We start from the raw sequence: 23,346 nt of genomic DNA, 5'->3' as shown, positions 1-23,346 counted from the left end.
GTTGAACAATGAGAACACATGGACACAGGGAGGGGAACATCACACACAGGGTTCTGTCAGGGGGTGAGGTACTAGGGGAGGGATAGCATTAGGAGAAATACCTATTGTAGATGACGGGTTGATGAGTATGGAAAACCACCATGGCACGTATATGCCTATGTAACAAACCTGCACGTTCTGCATGTATACCCCAGAACTTAAAATACAAAAAAAAAAAAAATTAAAAATTAAATAAATAAATAAACGTGTTATCTTTAGTATTAGCAAAAAATTACTTAAAATTTATTGTGACTCATTAATATCCCTGTGTACATATGTATACAGACCATATGTTTTATAATCGACTACTCATTCCTCTGGGCATACATATTTTTCTTTATTATTTATCTTGACTTTTCATTATTTTCTAGCTCCACAGGACAAAGAGGAAAGGAGAGAAAACAAATTGGCATCAGTCAATATTATTACCTCCCAGTGGCTACTGTCAGAGTTGAGAAGTAGAAAACGAAACCTAGCAAAAAATCTGAAAGATTTAACGTGCATGTACATTTCATTTATTCATGTTTTTACTCTCTTTACCAACAATAACTGAAAATAAACTGATAACAAACACTTAATGGCAGTTGTCAGAGTTCATTTTTCTTACTTAAGTCCTAGAGTCTACCAGTCGAAAACCTAAAAAAATTAAAATACCAGTACCACAGGACTGGGGAAATTGGTATTTCAAATATACTATTCTTTTCATTTGTATTTCTTATCAAAATCACCTTGTTCCTACCTCACTTTTTGTCATCTCAGAAAACAAGACTACTAAGAAATTGCATACTAATTCTTAAGAGGGAATTAATACAAAGAAAGGTTGAAGAGAAGTACAAAGAAAAGGTTGCCATAGTTTGTTAAATACGTTTCTGATAAACACTAGCATCCTTAAACGACAGAGGTTTCAGGCCCTTCTTAGTTCTAGTCCTTATTTAAAAATAGTTCTCATTGACTAGACCAAACAAGTCAAAAGGGAAGGAAAAGCAGACAACTAATTACAGTTTTAGATTACTTTTTCAAAAGTAATAAATAAAAACAGACTATATTTTAGACAGCTCTAGGTTCACAACAAAATTGGCCAGATTATTTTTAATTCACTTCTGCTGAATCCAGGATTGTTCAAAGATTAAGGTGACAGCAGTGATATCAGAGAGAAAACATTTTAAAATGTCTGTTATATAAAATTATAAAAACACATCAATTTGAAAAGGATGCATAGGAGTCAAGGGTTCATTTGCTCATTCATTAACTCAACAACAAAACATAATTTGTACTCTTACAGAACATTATGGTCTACCATAGTACTCAGACAAGACAATATAGATTCCTGGTTTAACAACTGAGTAGGATTATAGCTTTGTTAACTGAAAAGTGGAAGGTATGGGTGAGGAGATAATAAAGATCTCAACTTTAGACCATTTGAGTTTCTCAGGGGTACTTAATATCATCATTCATCAAGTAAATACAAATTAATACCAATGACATACCATACACCAGAAAGGATAACATTAAAAAACATTGTCAATGCTAAGTCGCATTGCATATGTGAAACAACTGGAACTCTCATACGCTGCTGATACAAATGTAAAGAGATTCAACCACTTCATAACACTTCTTGGCTCTATTTCCTAAAGTGAATCAATAATTCTACTATTAGCTATATGCTCCTGGAAAACGAGTGCCTATGACCACCCAAAAAATACATATGAGGATGTTCATATGAGCTTTATTCATAATAAACAAAACTAGAAAATATCCACAAGCCCATCAACAGGAGAATGGACAAATAAATTGCTGTATAGCCATATAATAGATTACTGCAATTTTAAAAAAGAATGAACTACTAATCCCATCAACAATATAGATGACTATCACAAACATGTTGAATGCAGAAAGCCAGCCATAAATTAGTTTATGATTTCATGTGAATGAAATTCAAAAACAAGGAAAAGAAAGTGACAGAGTAAGAAAAGTAGTTATGTTTGAGACAGGCTTTCTGAGTGAGAGATGTTACATATCTTCATTTGAGTTGTAATTACAACAGGGTATTCATTTAAAAAATCATAGAATGGTACACTTAAAACGTCTGTATTTTTATACATGCATTCTAGACTTCACTTAATAAAAAACTGTTACAGAAAAAATAATGCATAATGAAAAATTAACAGAGGGTAAATATAATATGTATTTAAGCCATACAAATAGGGGGAAAAACATAAGATTATAGACTTCAACCCACATTGATCAGTGACGATATTAAACGCAACTGAACTAAAAACTCTAATTAAAACATTTCCAGATTAGATTCAAAATACACACACAAACCCATGTGTGCACACAGGTGTGTGCATTTTCTCTCTCTATTTAAATCAGAGAGGGGAAATGTTTACTTTTATTATAAATTGGTAAAAATAACAGATTACAAATAGTATAAAAACAAAGTGCAAGAAGAAAATACAAGTGAGTATCAATCATTATAGTTCTGGAGTACAGAAAGTCTACCCTAGTCTGAAAACAATTTGTACTTCTTGTTTTCTTGATGATGTCAAAAAAATCACCAAATTGGTTCATAAAAATGAGAATTTCTGAAACATACACATATACGAAACCTATAAGGAATATTTACACATAAATCTTTTTAAACTGGGTAAAATATTCGCAATGAATAAGATTTGAAAGTATTAATGTAAATAATGTTTTTATTCAAAACAATAAAAAGATTAACACTTAAATTTTGAAAAATGGGACTATTAAAAAGTAACACATACAGACAAATGATTAAATGTTACACTTCACATACACTAAGGGAAAGCACATTAAAATGTAAAAATAGTGTTCTTGACCAAAAAAAACCAGACTATTAATATCTGGCCTTGTAGGGAAAGAGTAATGATAATACTGCTAATAGAATGTCAACTGGTAGATATTTTCTGGAGGGCAATTTAGCAACATATATCAAACACAATAAAATGTACGTTACCTTTGGTGCACCTCAAATAATTAATCCCAGTGAAATAATTACATGAGTTAATAATTTTGATTGCAACACTACAGATAATACCCAAAATGGAGACAAAGTAAATTTCTAATAGCAGCGAATTGTTAAAATAACTGATACATTTTTATGGCAGAGTATTCTCCAGTAAACAGGTTTTGTTTACTTATGTTTACTAATATAAAAATGTTAATGATATATTGCCACCTAAAAGAATGCTGGTCTATGAGTAGTGAATGTGTGTATGTGTATGGGTATTCATAATGGCATATTCCTGAATAGACAACCACGCTGCCTGTAAACTTCTCAGTAGAATGTCTGGGCAGGCAAATGATAACTCATGCAAATTGGGCAGCCACTCATCAAATCACTTCTAACCTCTATGGAAAGTAAAAAGAAGGTAACTTGGGTTAAATATTCCTTCTTTTCCTGAGATCAAAAGTGTTTAAGTCCCAACCAAATCAGCAATGTAATAATATAATAAGAGTAACTGTCTTCGATTATACTTATGTCTTCAATTTTGTCCCATAGCCTTACAATAAATTCATGAAGGGTTATTAAACTTTTGTTTTTAATCCATCTATCTATCCATCCACTCAGTTATCTGAAGTAACTAGAACTATTGACCTCTCTTCAGGATTTCACATTAAATGCTCCTGCTAAGGACCCAAAAAAACTCTAGCAGATCTAATTTCCAATAGACTCCAACGCTTTCATTACATCAGATGAGGAAACCAACGCCAAAAGAATCATGAAAATTAATAAATTAAATGTAGAAAACATTCAACATCAAATACTTTCCTAATTCGTTTCATCATGTAAGTAATATAACTTTCCAATCCCCAGAGTTCTATATTCTGATTTTCCCAAAAAATCACTTTTTCTTACCTAATCCATACAACTTAAATGTTGGGCCTACATTGCCATATTTCATATTAAATACAGCTTTTTACATGCATAGAAAACATTTTACTTGGAGTCTTCACACAACCTAAAACACTTGTCTCGAATGAAACATCTGCTTTGCCAGCAAATGTTTCAAATTTGAAGACATTTGTTTCAATCATCTTTGAAGAAACCAGCATTTTTCTTGATTTCAGGCCAAGTACTTTTTTTAAAAATCTAACTCTACTAAATCTTTTCAATTGGAAGCCTTATTCACTGATGGAAATCTGTATTCATAATAAAATGTCAGATGCTAATTCCTTCTTTACAAAACATATATTGCATTTTACTATTTTAACACAAAGTTTATGTATTTTCAAACTTCAAATATATATATACTTTCACACACTGTCAGTGTTTATTTATAAAAGGACTTACCAAATATCTTAAATTAACAATGTGGAAGACCAAGAAATTACTACAATGGGAATTCAGCTTTTATTCATACAGAACTGTCCTTCTAGTGTATCCATCTAAGAATTATTATATTTATAAAAGAAAGGCAAAAAGTTTATCAACTTATGCCTTCTCAATTTTGAAAATATTATTGAAAAGTTTAGAATTTTGATGTCCATTATCCAGCTATTCCACTTTGACAAGAATAACAGGTAGTATTTATCAAGTGTGTATTTCTTGCCAGGCAGTTTTCTAAGTTGTTATTTCATATGGATGTTTTCTTTTTTACAAAAACCATACACAGTAATATCATAATTCCATTTTACATGTAAGGCAACTGAATCTCACAGAGCTAAGGTCAACTGCTAAGGGTCAGATAGATAATAAATGACAGGTTAGCCAAGTCCACTTGGCCACAAAGACCACACATAATACTGTCTCCTGAGACTGCATACCATATGATGCAATACTATACAATCAATAAAAATTAATAGTGTAAAGGAGTGAATGGTAATGATAAGAAATACTTATTAGGTACCACATGCTATTCTAAACATTTCCTAATATTAACTGATTTAACCCTTATTATACTCCTGTACTAATTTTATAGATGAGGAAACTGGTACACAGAGGAGTAGAGTAACATGCCCAAGGGCATAGCTAGTAAAAATCGTAAGGCAAGGATTCTGACTCAGACACTATGGTTCCAGAGTCAGGCTTTTAATGACTGCATTAGAGAAAAAGACATTTAAAACTTTTGCTAAATATGACAAAATACAAATGGTATGATTGTAATTCTGTAAGAAAAGAAAAACTGTATAAACACAAGCAACACCTTGGAAAGATACAAGCCAAGAGATTAACAGTTTAACAGCAGGATTACAGGAGAAATTTTTTTGTCTTCTTCAAGTCTATCTATATTTTTTAAATTTTCTAAATATATTTCTTTTGAAATACAAAAATACAAATTTTTAATTTATTTTTAAAAATCTATGATTTCCTTCCACCACTGCCATTATTCCAGCCTTCATTACTTTTTATTCATTAACTGATCTTACGTTCAGTCTTCTTTCCTCTTTCTAAACTCCTTAGTATCATTAAATTGACCTCCCTACAGCAAAATTTACAACTTTGATTATAGTATCATCTCATCATCTAAAAAATTATATGCCTATACATATATATATATATTTGCACATTTATTTTCTATCTCTTACACCAATATATGAGATTCTTGAGGGCACGAATTTGTCTTGTGCATGAAGAGCAGAGCAGAATTACAGTGATCAAAGAAAATGATAGTAGTGGCCAAGATTAGGGCAATGGCAGCAAAAAAGAGCTAAATATATTTTAGACAATTCTGGATATAAGTTCAACAGGGATTGGTGATTTAATAGGGGAAGAGTAAGAAGTCTGAAGGTGATACTCAGATTTTTGACTTTGGCAAATTATGTGCTCATACCATTTACTGAGATATGAGGAGATGCAGGTTTAAGAAAGTCAATAAGTCATTTGGGCAATTTTTAACTGATGCCTGTAAGAACTCACGTAAACTAGTTCAACCATTGTGGAAGTCAGTGTGGCGATTCCTCAGGGATCTAGAACTAGAAATACCATTTGACCCAGCCATCCCATTACTGGGTATATACCCAAATGACTATAAATCATGCTGCTATAAAGACACATGCACACGTATGTTTATTACAGCACTATTCACAATAGCAAAGACTTGGAACCAACCCAAATGTCCAACAATGACAGACTGGATTAAGAAAATGTGGCACATATACACCATGGAATACTATGCAGCCATAAAAAAAGATGAGTTCATGTCCTTTGTAGGGACATGGATGAAGCTGGAAACCATCATTCTCAGCAAACTATCGCAAGGACAAAAAACCAAACACCGCTCACTCATAAGTGGGAACTGAACAATGAGAACACACGGACACAGGAAGGGGAACATCACACATCGGGGCCTGTTGTGGGGTGGGGGTAGGGGGGAGGGATAGCATTTGGAGATTTACCTAATGTTAAATGATGAGTTACTGGGTGCAGCACACCAACATGGCACATGTATACATATGTAACTAACCTGCACGTTGTGCACATGTACCCTAAAACTTAAAGTATAATAAAAAATAATAATAAAATAAAAATAAAAATAAATTTAAAAAAAAGAATTCCAAAGAAAATCTTCAATACATAGAAAGATGTATGGTTTTACAGTTCAAAATAGAGATTTGTTTTTTTTGCTTTTTTTTGTTTTGTTTTGTTTTTTGAGACAGAATCTCGCTCTGTCACCCAGGCTGGAGTGCAGTGGCGCAATCTCTGCTCACTGCAAGCTCCGCCCCCCGGCTTCATACCATTCTCCTGCCTCAGCCTCCTGAGTAGCTGGGACTACAGGCGCCTGCCACCACGCCCAGCAATTTTTTTTGTATTTTTAGTAGAGACGGGGTTTCACCGTGTTCGCCAGGATGGTCTCAATCTCCTGACCTCGTGATATGCCCGCCTCAGCCTCCCAAAGTGCTGAGATTACAGACGTGAGTCACTGTGCCTGACCCAAAATAGAGATCTCAAAAAAATATGTCTGGAATTAATATTTGAGTCCCTACTTCATGCTGTAGATATTATAATAAACTTGAAATAATGCTGCATATTACAGTAAATTCCAAATAGGGTTGGTATTTAAAGGTAAAAATAAAACAATGCGGTATTAGATAAACCTTGGTTATAATAAAATGCAGTGGGAAAACCTTGGTTATAATAAAATGTAGTGGGAAAATCTTGCTAACTATGATTCAAAATCAAGAAGCAGTAAAACAAAAACAATCGTTCTTAAGTATAAATAAATATCCATGAGTCCATACTGATATAAATAAAAGATTGGACAAACAAATAAATGGAGAAGAGACGAATTGCCTGTGTAGAAAAATTCCAAATCAATTATGTAGATATTCCACCCCCAATGAAGGCAGCGTAACTCCCTACTCCTTAAGTATGCACTGTGCTTAGTGACTTCCTCCCAAAGAGTACAGCATGGCAAAAGGAAAAAATGAGTAACTTTACAATGGAGAAGTCTGTAAACACAGCCAGGTAATGGAGGTCAACATCAACAATGAAAAATCATATTGATAGTACATACCCTTGACATGACATAATGAAAATGGCACTTTACCTCTGTAGTCTTCCTCCCCGAAACCCATAACTTAAGTTAACCATGAGAAAAACATCAAGCTAACTCAATAGAGAGGCATTCTACAAAATACCTGATTGTATACATCTCAAAACCACGAAGGTCTTCAAAAACAAAGTCTGAGAAACTGTCATAGCCAAGAGGAAGCTAAAGGGACATGACAACTAAATGTAGTGTGATATCCTGGATGTGATCCTGGAACAGGAAAAGAACATTAGGTAAAAGCTAAGGAAATATGAGTAAAGTACAGACTTTAGTTAATGATTGTGTATCAATATTAGTTCAATAATTATAACAAATACACCATACTAATGTAAGATGTTAAATAACAGCAGAAAATGAGTATAGGTTATATCGTGTCTTAGTACTCTTGGGTTGCTATAACAAACTACCATAAACCGGGTGGCTTATAAGCAACAGAAACTTATTTCTCGCAGTTCTGGAGGCTGTGAAATCTAAGATCAAGGCTCCAGCAGATTTGATGTCTGGTGAAGGATTTTTTCCCGGTTCACAGATGGTGCCTTCTTGCTGCATCTTCACTTGGTATAAGAGACAAATAAGCTCTCTAGGAATTCTCTTAGAGGGTACTCTTCCCCTTCATGGTTGCTTCACCCTCATGCCCTAATCACCTCCCAAAGGTCCCACCTCTTAATACCATCACACTGGAGGTAAGAATTGCAACATATGAATTTGTGGGGAATACAAATATTCAGACTATAGCTTAGGGAACTCTGTAGTATCTTTACAAGTTTTCTTTAATTCTTGAACTGTTCAAAAAAACAAAATCTATATTAAAAATTTTGTCTCTTTTTTTAAAAAATAAATATCAAAAAAGTTAAAATATGCTAGAGACTTTTCATCAGTTACTATCAAACCTCTTTATAAGAGTTTCGTTAAGTCTTTAAGATTCTTCATATTGAAATCAGTTGTCCCAATCACTCATTAATTTCTAGTCTCCTGAAATACCAAAGTGAAATGTGAAAGAAGAAAGGAAAACAAAAAAAAGTAGCCAACAAAAGGAGAGATATTCTTTTAAGCTCTCCATACTTTGCTCTTCTTTCCTTGAATAGTTTGCTCATAGCTCTGTATGCTATTTTCTGTCTATTCATTTTTGAGAAATACACATAGGACTGATATTAGAAAATCAGAATACAAAAACTGTTCTCAGCTCCCTCACAGGCTACTAGTACCTAATGCAATGTCTGAGACAATGAATAAACTGATTCAGTATTTCTTTGCATCAGTCTCTTTATCTCAAAAATGAGGATTTAATATGTATTGGGTGACTGTGAGGACACAATGTAAAACAGAATGTAAGGCAGTTAGTAGAGTGCTAAAACAGGGTATAATAAATGGAAGCTATTAGGAACAATAACAAGGTAGAATACAGGAATGAAGTAAAGAAAATTAGCAATCTCTAAAGCAATAAAAAAGTAAAAAGTTAGTAATACTGAGCTTTAATTATCAAATTAGTAACCTGAGCTATAGCTGTTGTGATGCTTTTGAAGCTAAGTTGCCCTATTTTAAATAAAAACATATTGACTCTATTAATGAAATTTCATTCAGTAAACTAATCAACCCTAGAATAATACAAGCTACCAGAAAATAGGAAAAAGGGAACTGATCTATTTATCCTGTCTTTATAGATCAGCTCCAGTTCATTTAAATGGACTTTATGCTAAAATTGTGCTAAAATTTGTGAAGCCATATTTTGTCTTGTTTTGAAAGAAAAAAAAATCACATATTCCTGAATCAGAAATATTAATTTGTCTGATTATGGTAGAAGTAAAATTAAGAAAACATGGCCAGGTAAAGTGGCTAACACCTGTAATCCCAACACTTCGGAAGGCTGAGACAGGAGAACTGCTTGAGCCCAAAAGTTTGAGGCCAGCCTAGGCAACATAGTAGAACCCCATCTCTTCAAAAAAAAATTTTTCAAGAAATTTAGCTGGGCATGGTGGCATGTGCCTGTAGTCCCAGCTACTGAAGAGGCTGAAGCAGGAGGATCACCTGAGCCCAGGAGATTGAGGTTGTGGTGAGCTACAGTTTTGTCACTGTACTCCAGTCTGGGTGATAGAGGAATACCCTGTCCCTAAAAAAAGAAAAAAAAAGAGAGAGAGAGAGAGGCGGCGGGCGGGGGAAACAAAGATTTGAAAATTTTTAAAAATATATAAATACTCAAATTATGAAAGTATCAAAGAAGTAAACATTCAAGAATACGAGGTTTTCTGTTAGGAACCCAATAACATCACTATATTTAGCATTGCTCAAATGATGCTAGTTTGCTAATGATAAAAATATGTTAAAACGAAATGTCACCTAAAATGTTTAGAAAACTGTTCATTCTCATTACTGAAAACTGAGATTAAAATAAAGTCAGAATTACCTACAATTAAGACAAACTGTTTTATCTCACTTTCCAGTTACGTTTTTAAAAAATTACATTAAGAACATTTGGCAAACCTTTTCATATACATCCTCTCTTATGAGCCTCACTACAACCTAATCTGATGGGTAATATTGCCTCTATCATGGAAATAAGAAACAAAGGCTTTAAAAAGCCAGGCCACTTACCTAGTGCTGCACTACAAGTCACAAAGAGTTAAGACTGATCTGAGGTCACTTGATCTCAAGTTCAGTGTTCTCCGCATGACACTTCAACTACCATGCATTATTTATCTTTCTCTCATTTTAAAATTAATATTCACTCCCAAAACTCCACTTAAGCTTAAAGAAATATAAAAAGGTATAAATTCCCAAGAACAAAGATGAGAGATGTCAACAAGTGCTCAAAGATGGAACAGAACATAAGTGGAAACCTAATAGTCCGAGGGAGCTGAGGTAGTGGCCAGCTTCTCCAGAAGACAGAAGAGATGGGATAGAAAAAGCAGTAATGGTTGGAATTCTGCATAAGGATTAGTTTTGTCAGAGGTGTTCGAACCACAGCGACTCCATCTTGAATAGGGGCTGGGTACAATAAGGCTGAAACACAGGAGGTTAGGCATTGTAAGTCACAGGATGAGACAGGAGGTCAGCACAAGATACAGGTCACAAAGACATTGCTGATAAAACAGGTTGCAATAAAGAAGCTGGCCAAAACCGACCAAAACCAAGATAGCGATGAAAATGACCTCTGGTCCTCCTCACTGCTCATTATACACAATTTATAACGCATTTGAATGCTAAAAGACACTCTCACTAGCGCCATGACAGTTTACAAATGCCATGGCAACGTTAGGAAGTTACCCTATATGGTTTAAAAAGGAGATGAACCCTCAGCTCTGGGAATTGCCCACCTCTTTCCCAGAAAACTCATGCATAATACACCCCTAGTTTAGCGTATACTCAAGAAATAATTATAAGTATTATCAATCAAGCAGCCCAAGCTGTTGCTCTGCCTATGGAGTAGCCATTCTTTTATTCCTTTACTTTCTTAATAAACTTGCTTTCACTTTATGGACTCACCCCAAATTGTTTTTACACAAGGTCCAAGAACCCTCTCTTGGGGTCTGGATTGAGACCCCTTTCAGCTAACAGCTTCACCCCCAACCCCTTCCTCTCCTCATGCTTCCTAAGAGACAAGAAATTCATTATCTGGAGAAACCAACCAGGAAAACCTAGGTGCTAGGTTACCAGGCACAGCAGAAGTCAGAGAAAATGAAATGAAAGCAATTAAGTGCAAGTCCCCATCCTGTGCTCTGGGATCACAGCTCCTCGACTTGGTTCTGAGCAACCTATTGCTATCTTCTGGTGAGAGATTAGAGAATTCTCTGGAAAATCTGATCAGCAGAAGAGAAAAGACCTACAGTCACTAAAATTTAGAATCTCCCAAACGAAGCAACCAGCTGTCAGCCTAGTCACTCAGTACAGAAGCCCAACAGGAACCACATCCTACCCCCGACACCAGAGCATACTTACTCAACCACCCACTCAACCAGGGTTATCAGAGTAGAAGAAAATCATTAGTAAATAAGCAAATACAAATTTTGCTTGTGTTCAGGCTTTAGGAAAAATTTTCAAAATCACTTTATTTAAAATAACAACACTCTGCTGCAAAAGTAAGAGAATAGAATTATTCTTATCTAGTAGGAGTTTGCATTAGGTTTTGAAAACCAAGTGTTTTGTGAAAGAAAGGCTTATATTAACTTTGAATTATATTATTCACATAGCCATAGATTTATGATTAACGTAGTTATCTAAATAAGGTTTCACAACTCTGGTAAATAGCTCAAGAAAAGGGAGTGTTTACTATGTGTTTCTTATGTTAAAAACAAGTTTTAATGTTAAAAAATAGTGTTCATCATTCAAAAAAATGACTAAGGAATTTCAAAAACAAAACAGAAATCACCTCCTGTGATTCCACAGCCAGTAATTTTGGTATATCATCTTTCAGATCTATAGATCCAGATCAACATTTTAATGTTTGTTTTCTTCTATATCAACTTGCTTTTAATTTCTAATATAATTTTAAAAATATTATAGAAACATGAAAGTAGTAAAAATCTTCAAATCATAATATCAGTTTTAAATCTAAAGCTTTCAAATATTTGAACAACCAAGATAAAAAATATCTGGAGAATCTTTACTATGTGAAGTTGTCAAAGTACTTATAACAGCCACGGCTCCTGAATTTGTTTGTCCACTAATAACCCTATCTAGTTTTTTGAATACAGAATTCATATTTCTCTGTCAAATCTATTCCCCTCTCACAATAGTAATGATGACTGCTTTATTTAAACTCTCACCACCATTTGCCTACATTATTAAACATACATTTTAGTCAGTTTTCTCTACCAGTCTCTCTCCATTTTGGTCTAACCTCCACTTTACCTTGTGAAACTTCATCTTAGCATCTTATGGGCATGTCTCTCTCCTGTTTCAAAACCTTTAGTGATTTCCTGTTGCCTACAGGTTAAAGTCCAAATTCCTACTGTGGCCCAAAGGTCATTCTAATCTGGTCCTGACCTGCCTCCAGTCACTTGCTTCCATCTTCTGTCTTACGCTCTGGCTTCCCTGAATTGCCCTCTGTTTTCAGTGTCAGCATTTTCCCACCGGCTGTTTCATCTGTTGCAATGTCTTCTCCATGTAAATTTTTAAATGGTGTGATAAATACCATTTTTTGGTGTGGAATGCACTAACATTCCACAAATATGTTCTATATTATATAATTCAGGTACACGAGAATATGGGTAATATTTGTACTACAGTTTGTGTTTTTCTGTATTTTAAAATTTCTCCTTAACAAAAAGCATCACAGGGCTTGTTGTGGCATGGGGGGAGGGGGGAGGGATAGCATTAGGAGATATATCTAATGTTAAATGACGAGTTAATGGGTGCAGCACACCAACATGGCACATGTATACATATGTAACTAACCTGCACGTTGTGCACATGTACCCTAAAACTTAAAGTATAATTAAAAAAAAAAGCATCATTTAAACTACTGATTGTTTGCTCTAAAAGAACAAGAATGAATGCAAGATTATGTTCATTACTTACCCTACTCAATATGATCTATTTAAGAAAGATTTCTGATCTTTATAGGTTTTTTTTTTATTTCTCAATTACAGCAGTAATTGCTTACTTGCTAATGAAATTAGTTTACACATGCTTGTCTATCATTCTACACTGTACTGTGAGTTTCCTCAAGGATGAGGATGAGGGTGACATTGTCTTATTTTTTCTAAAAGAAAAACATCCATGCCTGAATATAGAAGTGTTCAATAAATATGGACAAAGACAAAGAGGGCTTAATACAGGATGGGAGGGAAGAAAACCAGAGGAAGAGAAAGAAAAAGAAAGTAAAAAACTGATGTCAGTATAGGAATCTTTCCCTAAATGTATATAAAAATAATGAATTACAGGTTTTAAATAATCTTCATTTCGATCTTCTAATTTTAATTCTAAAAAAAACGGACGGGTGCATTCCCGTCTTTTAGAATATAAAAAGGTTTTATAAAATCAATGCAATTTTTGTCCACCACTTCAAAGGCTAAATATTAAACCAAGGAAAGAACCTCAATAAAAAAGTTAACTTATGTTGGATAAAAGAAAATCTAAGCAGATGATAAAGTTGATAAGGTGTTGAAATAACATCTGAGAAAGATTATAGGATTTTGTCATTACAGTATAAATTTATATATTTTTTCGTATCTAGTATATTGATACTAGATATGAATCTAGTATATACAGGTGAATCTCGTACTGTGGGATTCTGTGATAGGAAATGCTACTCCATCTCATCTTATGTAAGCCCCAGTGACTAGATGATCCATTAGGCTCTCATTCCTTAGCATCAAATGACTTATACTTACATAATTAGATGTTCCCAACTGGAATACTGAATCCTGGAGGGCTGCTAAGACTCAGGGACAGTTAAAAAATTATCTGCATAGAGAAAAAAGTACTACGGTGGTAACAGTGTTGAGAATTCAGCAGCAACAAGACTGAGAATCCAGCAGAGCTGAACCAGTGACAGATTCGCAAGGTGGACTATTTGGTGGCACGACCCTGGTTGTGTTTGCCACTGCTGAGCTTTCCTTGATTTCTGCTCATTTTCAGATCTGGTTCTCCCATGTTCTTGCTGATTCTGAGAGCTGCCCAACCTACTTCAATAAATTCCTTTTCTGCATAAGACAGCCAGAGTCAGTTTCTTGGTTACAGACAAGAGTTCCAACTCATAGTCACCCAAAATATGCCCATCCTAACTCCCGCTGTAATAATTAGCCACATTCATTTGTTTAAATAAGCAAAGATCACTCAAAGTTCCTGAAAGCTCCATTATTTAATGACTGTGTCTATCAATACCAAACTTCCTAATTCAGAAGGACAAACAAAAGAACAAAAGAATAACAAATACAATCAAAAGGTTAGGTCAGAAGTGCCGGATATAGAAAGAATAGATGAAATATGCATTTTCATTTTCAGTATTTTTATTTATTTTTTTGAGATGGAGTCTCACTCTGTCACACAGGCTGGAGTGCAATGGCACGATCTTGACTCAATGCAGCTTCCACCTCCCAGGTTCAAGTGATTCTCCTGCCGCAGGCTCCCGAGTAGCTGGGACTACAGGCATTCACTACCATGCCTGGCTAATTTTTGCCTTTTTGGTAGAGACAGTTTTCACCATGTTGGCCGGGCTGGTCTTGAACTCCTGACCTCAGGTGATCTGCCCACCTCGGCCTCCCAAAGTGCTGAGGTTACAGGCATGAGCCACTATGCCTGGCCAGTTTCAGCATTTTTTCATTGTGAAGTCCCAGCCTAAGATTCCAGAACCACTTAAAAGTAATTTAATAAAACATCACAAATGAATCCTGAACCAGAACGTAAGTTCTCTAGAATTCAGAATTTAAACTACACATTATAGCTCATAATATCAAAAATGAGGATGATAACCAAGAAGAAAGCTACAAAGACATAAAACAGGCTAGGAAATTTGTATTCTGTACCTCACTCTACTTTTACCATGACATTTCTTGTGTACCTACATTGCTTTCCAGACTAACCAAATGAAACCATAAATTCACATTATCTTTGAAAACACAGAAACTAATCCTACATCATATCCAGGCACTAATAGCAGAGAATTAGATAATCAACATAAAGATTAGTGTTTGCACAAGGAGGGAAAAGAGAAAATGCAGATTAGTTAAGTATACCACCAGACTCAGAAAACGTTGAGTTTACAATACAATCTCTATCAAAATTCCAGAGTCATTTTTTCCCAGAAATGAAAAATGCAATCCTTAAATTCATATGTAACCACAAAAGACCCTGAATAGCCAAAGCAATCTTCAGCAAAAATAACAAAGTTGGAAGAATCACATTCCCAGATTTCAAAATATATTTGAAAGCCGTTATAATCAGAACAGTATGGTACTGGCAATAAAAACAGACACATGAACCAATGGAAAAGAACAGAAAGCCCAGAAATAAACCCACACTTTAGACAAAGGTGCCAAGGCCACACAATGGGGAAAAGACAGTCTCTTCAACAAATGGTGTTGGAAAAACTGGATATCTTCATACAGAAGAATAAAAGTGGATCTTTATCTGAGACTATATGCAAAAATCAAGTCACAAGCTGAAGACTTAAATACATTATCAGAAAACACGAAAACTACTAGAAGAAAACATATGGGAAAAGCTCCACGACATTGATCCAAGCAATTTTTTTTTATACAACCCTGAAGCATAGGCAACAAAAGCAAAAATAGACAAATGGAATTGTATCAAACTAAAATGTTTTTACACAGCAAAGGAAATAATTAGTTGTAAAGAAATAACCCAGGATGAGAGAAAATATCTGCAAACCATACATCTAATAAGGAGTTAACATCCAAAATCTATAAGAAACTCAAAAAACTCAATAGCAAGAAAACAAGTAAACCAGTTAAAAAATGGTCAAAGAACATGAACAGATATTTCTCAAAAGAAAACATATAAATGGCTAACAGGTTCATGAAAAAAGCTCTATATCATTAATCATGAGGGAAATGCAAATTACAGTGAGATATCACCTTATAACTGTAGAATGGCTATTAACAAGAAGATGAAAAATAACACAAGTGTTTTCGAGGATGTGGAAATAATAATCCTTGCCCTTTGTTGGTGGGAAGATAAATTAATACAACCATTATGAAAAACCATATGGATACCTCAAAAAACTAAAAATAAACTACTATATGGCCTAGCAATCAAATTCTAGATGATACAAGATAACTGAAATCAATATATCAAAGAGATATCTGCACTCCCATGTTCATTGCAGCTTTATCCACAATAGCCAAGACACGGAATCAACCTAAACATCTACCAGTGGATAAATGCATAAAGAAAATGTAGTACATACACATAATGGAAAAATATTCAGCCTTTTAAAAAGAAGAAAATTTTGTCATTTGTTACAACATGGGATGAACCTGGGAGGACATTATGCTAAGTGAAATTAGCCAGATACTGCATTATTCCACTTATATGTAGAATCTAAAAAAGTGTAACTCATAGAGTTAGAGAGTAGAACAGTGGTTACCAGAGGCCTGGGGAGGAGGGAAGAAATGGGAGATGTTGCTCCAAGGGTACAAAGTTTCAGTAAGACAGAAGGAATAAGTCTCTGAGAACTACTGCAAAGCAGGATGACTAAGTTATATGTAACAAACCTGCACGTTGTACACATGTACCCTAGAACTTGAAGTATAATAATGTATATTTCAGAATAGCTAAAAGAGTTAATTTCAAATGTCTTACCATAAAAAATAAGTGACATGTTAATTGGCTTGATTTAATCATTCCGTATTGTACATATGCAGCAAAACATTATTACACTGTACTCCATAAATATGTATTATTATAATTGGTCAATTAGAAATAACACTTTTTTAAAAAATTGAGATAATTATAAACTAATTTTCCAAAGTGAAAGAAAATCATGTATGGCTAAATATGGGGGAAAAACCTATAAATTATGGCAATGTCAGTTTCACCCACTTTCAAGCAGAAACATACATATTCCTTTTAAATAAATACGTTCTACAGTATCAATAGTGAATTAAAACAGTGGTCATAAGGTACTTATAAACCCTGAAACTGAAGGCAATGGTTCAGTATTTCTTGTTTTATGACATCCCAGGAGAATGATCACATTATGATAACATCACTTCCTAATCTGTGTTTTTAAGTAATCATTTTGTTCACAAATAAGCCGTTACGTGTGTGAGCTTCTGCATATGTTGTGTTTGTGTATGTAATAAGTGAAATATTAACATAAAGTACCAAAGAGATATAGCGATTTTATTTTGGCAATAATCAATCTCCAAAGATAATTAATGTTCATATTTAAAGAGCTATACATGTGATATTTTGATGTTTGCATTTTCTTCTGAATTACAATTACTTCTAAAATTCATATTTAAGTTAAAACATAAATGTAATCCCATTAATTATAAAGTAAGAAAAAATTTTGGCTTGGTTCTTTAAAAAACAAACAGAATCTCTCCTAAAGAGACATAAATCATAATTTGAAAAATGTATTAAAATTATAACTCTTTCTAATACAAGAGGGGACATATGTTCAGTTGTAGCAAGTTTTCAAATTGAGGTTCCTACTTTAATGATCAAAGAAAAAGCTTCCAGGCTACAGAAAAAAAGGACTTAAAAAATTAACAACAATAAAAATAGCTCACTAAATTTTAGTTAAAGATATTTTTTAAAAAGTATATTAAGTTCTCAGGGTATAAGCCATTTGGGGGCAATTGATTCTGGGGGAAAATTAAATAGATAGCATTATTTTACCTAAGTCATTGAAGGTGAGGAAATACATTTGATTGTGTATTCTCCAGACAAACACACACACACACACACACACAGAGAGAGAGAGAGAGAGAGAGATCAGTAAGAAGAAGCATCTTATTAGAAAGATCTATGCAAAATTAGATAACCAAGTAACAGCATGGGGAGAGAGTTACAAGAGGAAAAATTTGGAACAGATTTCAAATGACAGCAAAAGCAGGGCTGTTGTAGAATGAAGTTCTGGTAACAGGTGCAGAAAGATGAGCACATGGGAAAAAGACCATGAAGCCTGACAGAATTCTGGGAATAAAATAATAATATTTAGAATTTATGCCATACTTCTTTTTCTTCAAGCATTTTACGCAAATCAACTAATTAATCATCAAAACACCCACATGAATATTTCTCCACTCATTATCACACCCAAGAATGAGTTGCTTCTTCTTGACTACATATTACAAATCACACTTTTTTCACTTTTCACATTAAACTTTTCAGCAATATCTGCCTTTTCATCTAGAACTAATTTAATCATTGCATTTGGTATTTTCAACAAATTCTATTGCCCCAAACAAATCCAAAATTAGATTGCTTATTTCTGACAGATTTCCCTTGAGAATAACAACAGAATTTATTAAAACAATCTACACCATGTTTGCTTAAGCTCAAAATACTACCTATCTGACAGAATACAGATAGTCCCCAATTTATGATGGTTTGACTTACAATTTTTTAACTTTACTATGGTGTGAAAGTTATATGCATTCAGTCAAAACCATACCTTGAATACCCAGACAAACGTTCTGTTTTTCACTCCCACATCACATTCAATAAATTACATGATAATCAGTACTTATTATATTATTACAAAATAATTTATTTTACCTATTTATCTACTACAAAATAGGCTTTATTTGATGATTTTGCCCAACTATAGGCTAATAGAAGAGTCCAGAGCACGTATAAGGTAGGCTAGGTTAAGCAATGATGTTCAGTAGGTTAAGTATATTCAATACATTTTTGACTTATGACATCTTCAACTTATGATGGTTTTATAAGGATGTAACCTCATCATCAGTCAAGGAGCATTTGTATATTAAAGTCCAGAATAGCTAATGGACAAATAAAAAGCATATTGAAAATTTCTAGAAAGTCTCATGAAAACACATGCTTAGATCATTTTCTTAGGCTTTGCAACATTATTGAATAACCATTTACCAAAAAGTTACTAATCATCAAATCTAGTGGCCTTTTCTAAACTGCTCTGAAACCTGTGATACTACCTACCATACTCTGTTTCTTAGCCTTCCAAGACAATGTACACTCTAATTTATTCTTTTACCTAACAGGTGTTTGTTTCTTATTACAGTTGCCTCCAAAATTAATGAGCTCCTCAAAAATCCTTCCTTTGGAAGAAGGCTCTAGAGCCTGGCTGCCTGAACCTCTATCCAAACTCTACTACTAGCTAAGTTGTCTGAACTAGGGCAACGTCTTGGTGTGTCAGCAGTTTCATCTGCAAGAAGGATATGTTGGTAATAATGGTACTTATTTTACAGAGGATTTGAGAGAAATATGTGAAAAAATAAGTCAAAAAGAGGAACAGTGCCCGGTATATAATAAACATCAACAAATGTTAGCAGTTTTTATGTTAAATTTTATGATTACTATTATCCTATTTGCAGTATCATCTAATCTAATGGCTTCAATAATTCCTGCTCTGTAAGTGACCCTCAAAACTAAATCTTGTTGACATAACCTTATCTGACATTGTAATTTTCATTTTCAACCACCTGCTTAGTATTTCCATCAACAGTGCCTTGCCAACAGCACATATTCAAAAGATCCCAGGCTGAATTCACCATCCCAAAATTATCACTCAACCTATGTTCCTTTTTTTCAAGATGTAAAGTTTCAAAATACAAGTCATATTTTCTATTCAATTTTCATTATATCACCCTTTATGACAACCTAGACAATTAGTATAATATTACAATTAAAATAAGGCCCAACTCATTTTCTTCAATTTGACAGGATATAATTTGTCTTCTCATAGTTTTCCTTCTTTGGCTAAAATTATTTCCCTTTTGCTTAAATCAAAAACTAATAAATGTGACCTGTTATTACTTATTCTAACATCACTTTTTATTCTAGTGTCCATTTGTACATCAATTCTTTCAAATTAGTACCCTTTATGTAAGAAATGATTTATGATCTTCCTACTTTTCTTAATTCCAAACATTCATAGGTGCAAGCAGGCCAAGGCAGGTGGATCACTTGAGGCCAAGAGTTGGAGCCAGCCTAGCCAACATGATGAAACCTAATCTCTACTAAAAAACAAAAATTAGCTGGGGTGGTGGCCTGCATCTGTAATCCCAGCTACTTGGGAGGCTGAGTAAGAAGAATCACCTGAACCCGGGAGGCAGCAGTGGCAGTGAGCTGAGATTGTAACCCTGCACTCCAGACTGGGCAAGAGAGCAAGACACAGTCTCAAAAAACAAAAAACAAACAAACAAAAAAAAGGAAGGTGCAAACATCTGACTATATCACTGTCATCTTTCATTTGTATACTGTAATACTTAATACTTAATGTGATTTACTTTGCTTTTATTTCTTTCAATTACAGCTAGTATATTACATTGATATTTTACTGTGTATTTCTGACTGTATTTTCCAGGTAAGGGGGTGCCTACAAAATATTTATTATAAAAAAAGGATGTTGGGTCTAATATGATTGAGAATCAATGTACTAAATGAAGAGCTACCTAAATAAGTTATATTGTCTTGCTAGGCTTATTAAAGGGATGAAAATTTTACTCTTGGTTTGTTTATTTTATTATTATGGTTATATAGTACATTTATATACAAGAAATGGAGCAATGGTAATTGTTACCATTATTGTTAAGATTTTCAAATAACTATAATATGTTATTATTGCAAAATCTCACTCACATATTGATATCATAGGCACAAGTTCTTTGGCAAATTTAAGTATACCAACTCCAATGTATTACAATGTTTTTAAAGAGTAATCAGGATTGCCTTTAAGAAGCCAGGGTCACACAAAAAATAAACTCAGCAGATCGATATTTAACCATGAATTTGTATTTATAAAGAATATTAAGGAAATCATTCTTGAAGAAATTAAGCTCTACCAAAATCCTAATCCTGAAACTTAAGCCAGGTCTTTAGTTGTAGAATCCTATTGTTTTACATAAATAATTCTGAAAATAGTATAATACCCTTAAGAGAAGGATTGTGTCATCATTTCCTCCTTGATCACTTCCCAACAATAGGCTTGTATTAGTCAGGGTTCTCTAAAGGAACAGAACTAATGGAATATATATATAATGGAATATATATATTCCAATAACGAATGGAATAATATCCAATAACTAATGGAATATATATATATATATTCCATTATATTGCATGGAACTCAGTTCGAGTTCCAAAACTGAAGAACACGGAGTCCGATGTCCAAGGTCAGGAAGCATCCAGCATGGGAGAAAGATGTAGGCTGGGAGGCTAGGCCAGTCTCTTCACATTTTTCTGCCTGCTCTTTTATTCTAGCCATGCTGGCAGCTGATGAGATTATGCCCACCCAGATTAAGGGTGGGTCTGCCTTCCCCTAGCTCACCGACTCAAATGCTAATCTCCTTTGGCAACACTCTCACAGACACACCTAGGATAAATACTTTGTATCCTTCAATCCAATCAAGTTGACACTCAGTATTAACCAAAGTAAGTCCACCCCTTGTCAACTTGAACTCATACACATCTCCTGAAATCACACATAATCTTCAAAAAAAGACAATAAGGTCATAATTATGCCTAACATAATACAACTATTCTTCGTACAACTGGAAATGCAGCAATCCCCAACCCAAATACTATTACATAAAGTTAACGATACTTAAATTCTGATTTGAAGTCAATAAATCTTATGTCACATGATAAAGGAGAAAGGAAATAAAATGACGATATTTTCTTAGTACAAGTGTATACATGCACAAACATGTTTTTAACAAAAGAAGGGGGAAAGACTCATGATAATTACAGTCTTCATTTCTGCAGCTGGTCACGTGGTCATAGCTGGTATTGATGACTACCTACTTCTACTACCCATTCTGTATTCCCTTTCCCTTCAGCAAGCACCTCAGCAGGTTGTGTGTTTTTTTTTTTTTTCCTGGTGGAGTGATTCAAATCTTCATTCATGAAGGGTCTGGATCACTTGCAGTCCTGCCTGGATTGGGCTGCTATAATTTCCCATTGACCTTAATCACAGGGCATGGTAATACTAAGAGATGCCCTAATGGATCTCCTGTATTCCATGCAACTCTTCCTCTTCCTTACCTCCGTTGCGGCGTAGTAGGCTGATTTCATCTTCATAGTCCAGGTCAATCACCCCAGCCAACGCTGTATCTCCCTTCTTAGCCTCTTTACTTAAAGGTAGGAGGAACCCAAAGTGTCCAGGTAGCAATCTTAAGTTCCAGTTTAATGGAATTTTTGTGTCTCCTGGTGGCAGCATTCCTCCCTCTAGAACTAAGACCTCTGTGCCAGCAGAACGTAATGTCATGGGAACAGGAAGCAAAAATTTTGCTAGTGTATCACTAGGGTTGATGGTAAGTGGTGCCACTTCCACTTCCACCCCTTGATTCCTGGACCCGTGAATCCCGGCTATGGGAGAAACAGTACCATATATTGGACGCTGATTCAGAGCACACACAGCCTTCTGGAGAACTTTGCCCCAGCCCTGCAAAGGATTGTCACCTAGTTGGCATTGTAATTGTGACTTCAAAAGGCCATTCCACCATTCTACCAATCCAGCTGCTTCAAGATGATGGGGAAGATGGTAAGACCAGTGAATTCCATGAGCATGAGCCCACTGCTGCACTTCTTAAGCCATAAAGTGAGTGCCTTGGACAGAAGCAATGCCGTGTGGAATACCATGACGTTGGATATGGCATTCTGTAAGTCCATGGATGGTAGTCTTGGCAGAAGCATTGTGTGCAGGATAGTCAAACCCATACCTGGAATAAGTGTCGACAAACCTCTGCCCATTGCATGATGGAAGAAGTCCAATATAATCAACCTGCCACCAGGTAGCTGGCTGATCACACCAAGGAATGGTGCCATATCGAGGGCTTGGTGTTGGTCTCTGCTGCTGACAAACTGGGCACTCAGCAGTGGCCGTAGCCAGGTCAGCCTTGGTGAGTGGAAGTCCATGTTGCTGAGCCCATGCATAAACTCCATCCCTGCCACTATGGCCATTTTGTTCACAGGCGCATTGCATGATGACAGAAGTGGCTGGGGAAAGAGGCTGAAGGTGTCCACAGAACGGGTCATCCTATCCACTTGATTATTAAAATCCTCCTCTGCTGGGATCACCCGTTGGTGAGCACTCACGTGAGATGCAAATATCTTCACAGTTTTTGACCACTTAAAGAGGTCCATCCACATACCTCTTCCCCAAATTTCTTCATCACCA

General features: G+C 34.8%; 1 protein-coding gene across 6 annotated transcripts in view; it reads right to left on the bottom strand.

Annotated features, from left to right (window-relative positions):
• The window catches only part of METTL15 (methyltransferase like 15), a 222,282-nt gene that overhangs the window by 149,088 nt on the left and 49,848 nt on the right, over window positions 1–23,346 (bottom strand). The window contains exon 1 of one of the 6 annotated variants that reach the window (XM_016920602.4): window positions 22,212–22,384. The exons of the other annotated variants lie outside the window; for them this stretch is intronic. Coding sequence (XP_016776091.2) covers window positions 22,212–22,247 — 36 coding nt within the window. The 5' untranslated portion in view covers window positions 22,248–22,384. Of the gene's footprint in view, window positions 1–22,211; window positions 22,385–23,346 lie in introns of those variants that run through there. 6 annotated transcript variants of the gene reach the window in all.

The sequence above is a fragment of the Pan troglodytes genome, chromosome 9 (genome assembly GCF_028858775.2).
Source record: "Pan troglodytes isolate AG18354 chromosome 9, NHGRI_mPanTro3-v2.0_pri, whole genome shotgun sequence".
Taxonomy (NCBI): domain Eukaryota; kingdom Metazoa; phylum Chordata; class Mammalia; order Primates; family Hominidae; genus Pan; species Pan troglodytes.
This window is presented reverse-complemented; position numbering and strand designations above follow the sequence as displayed.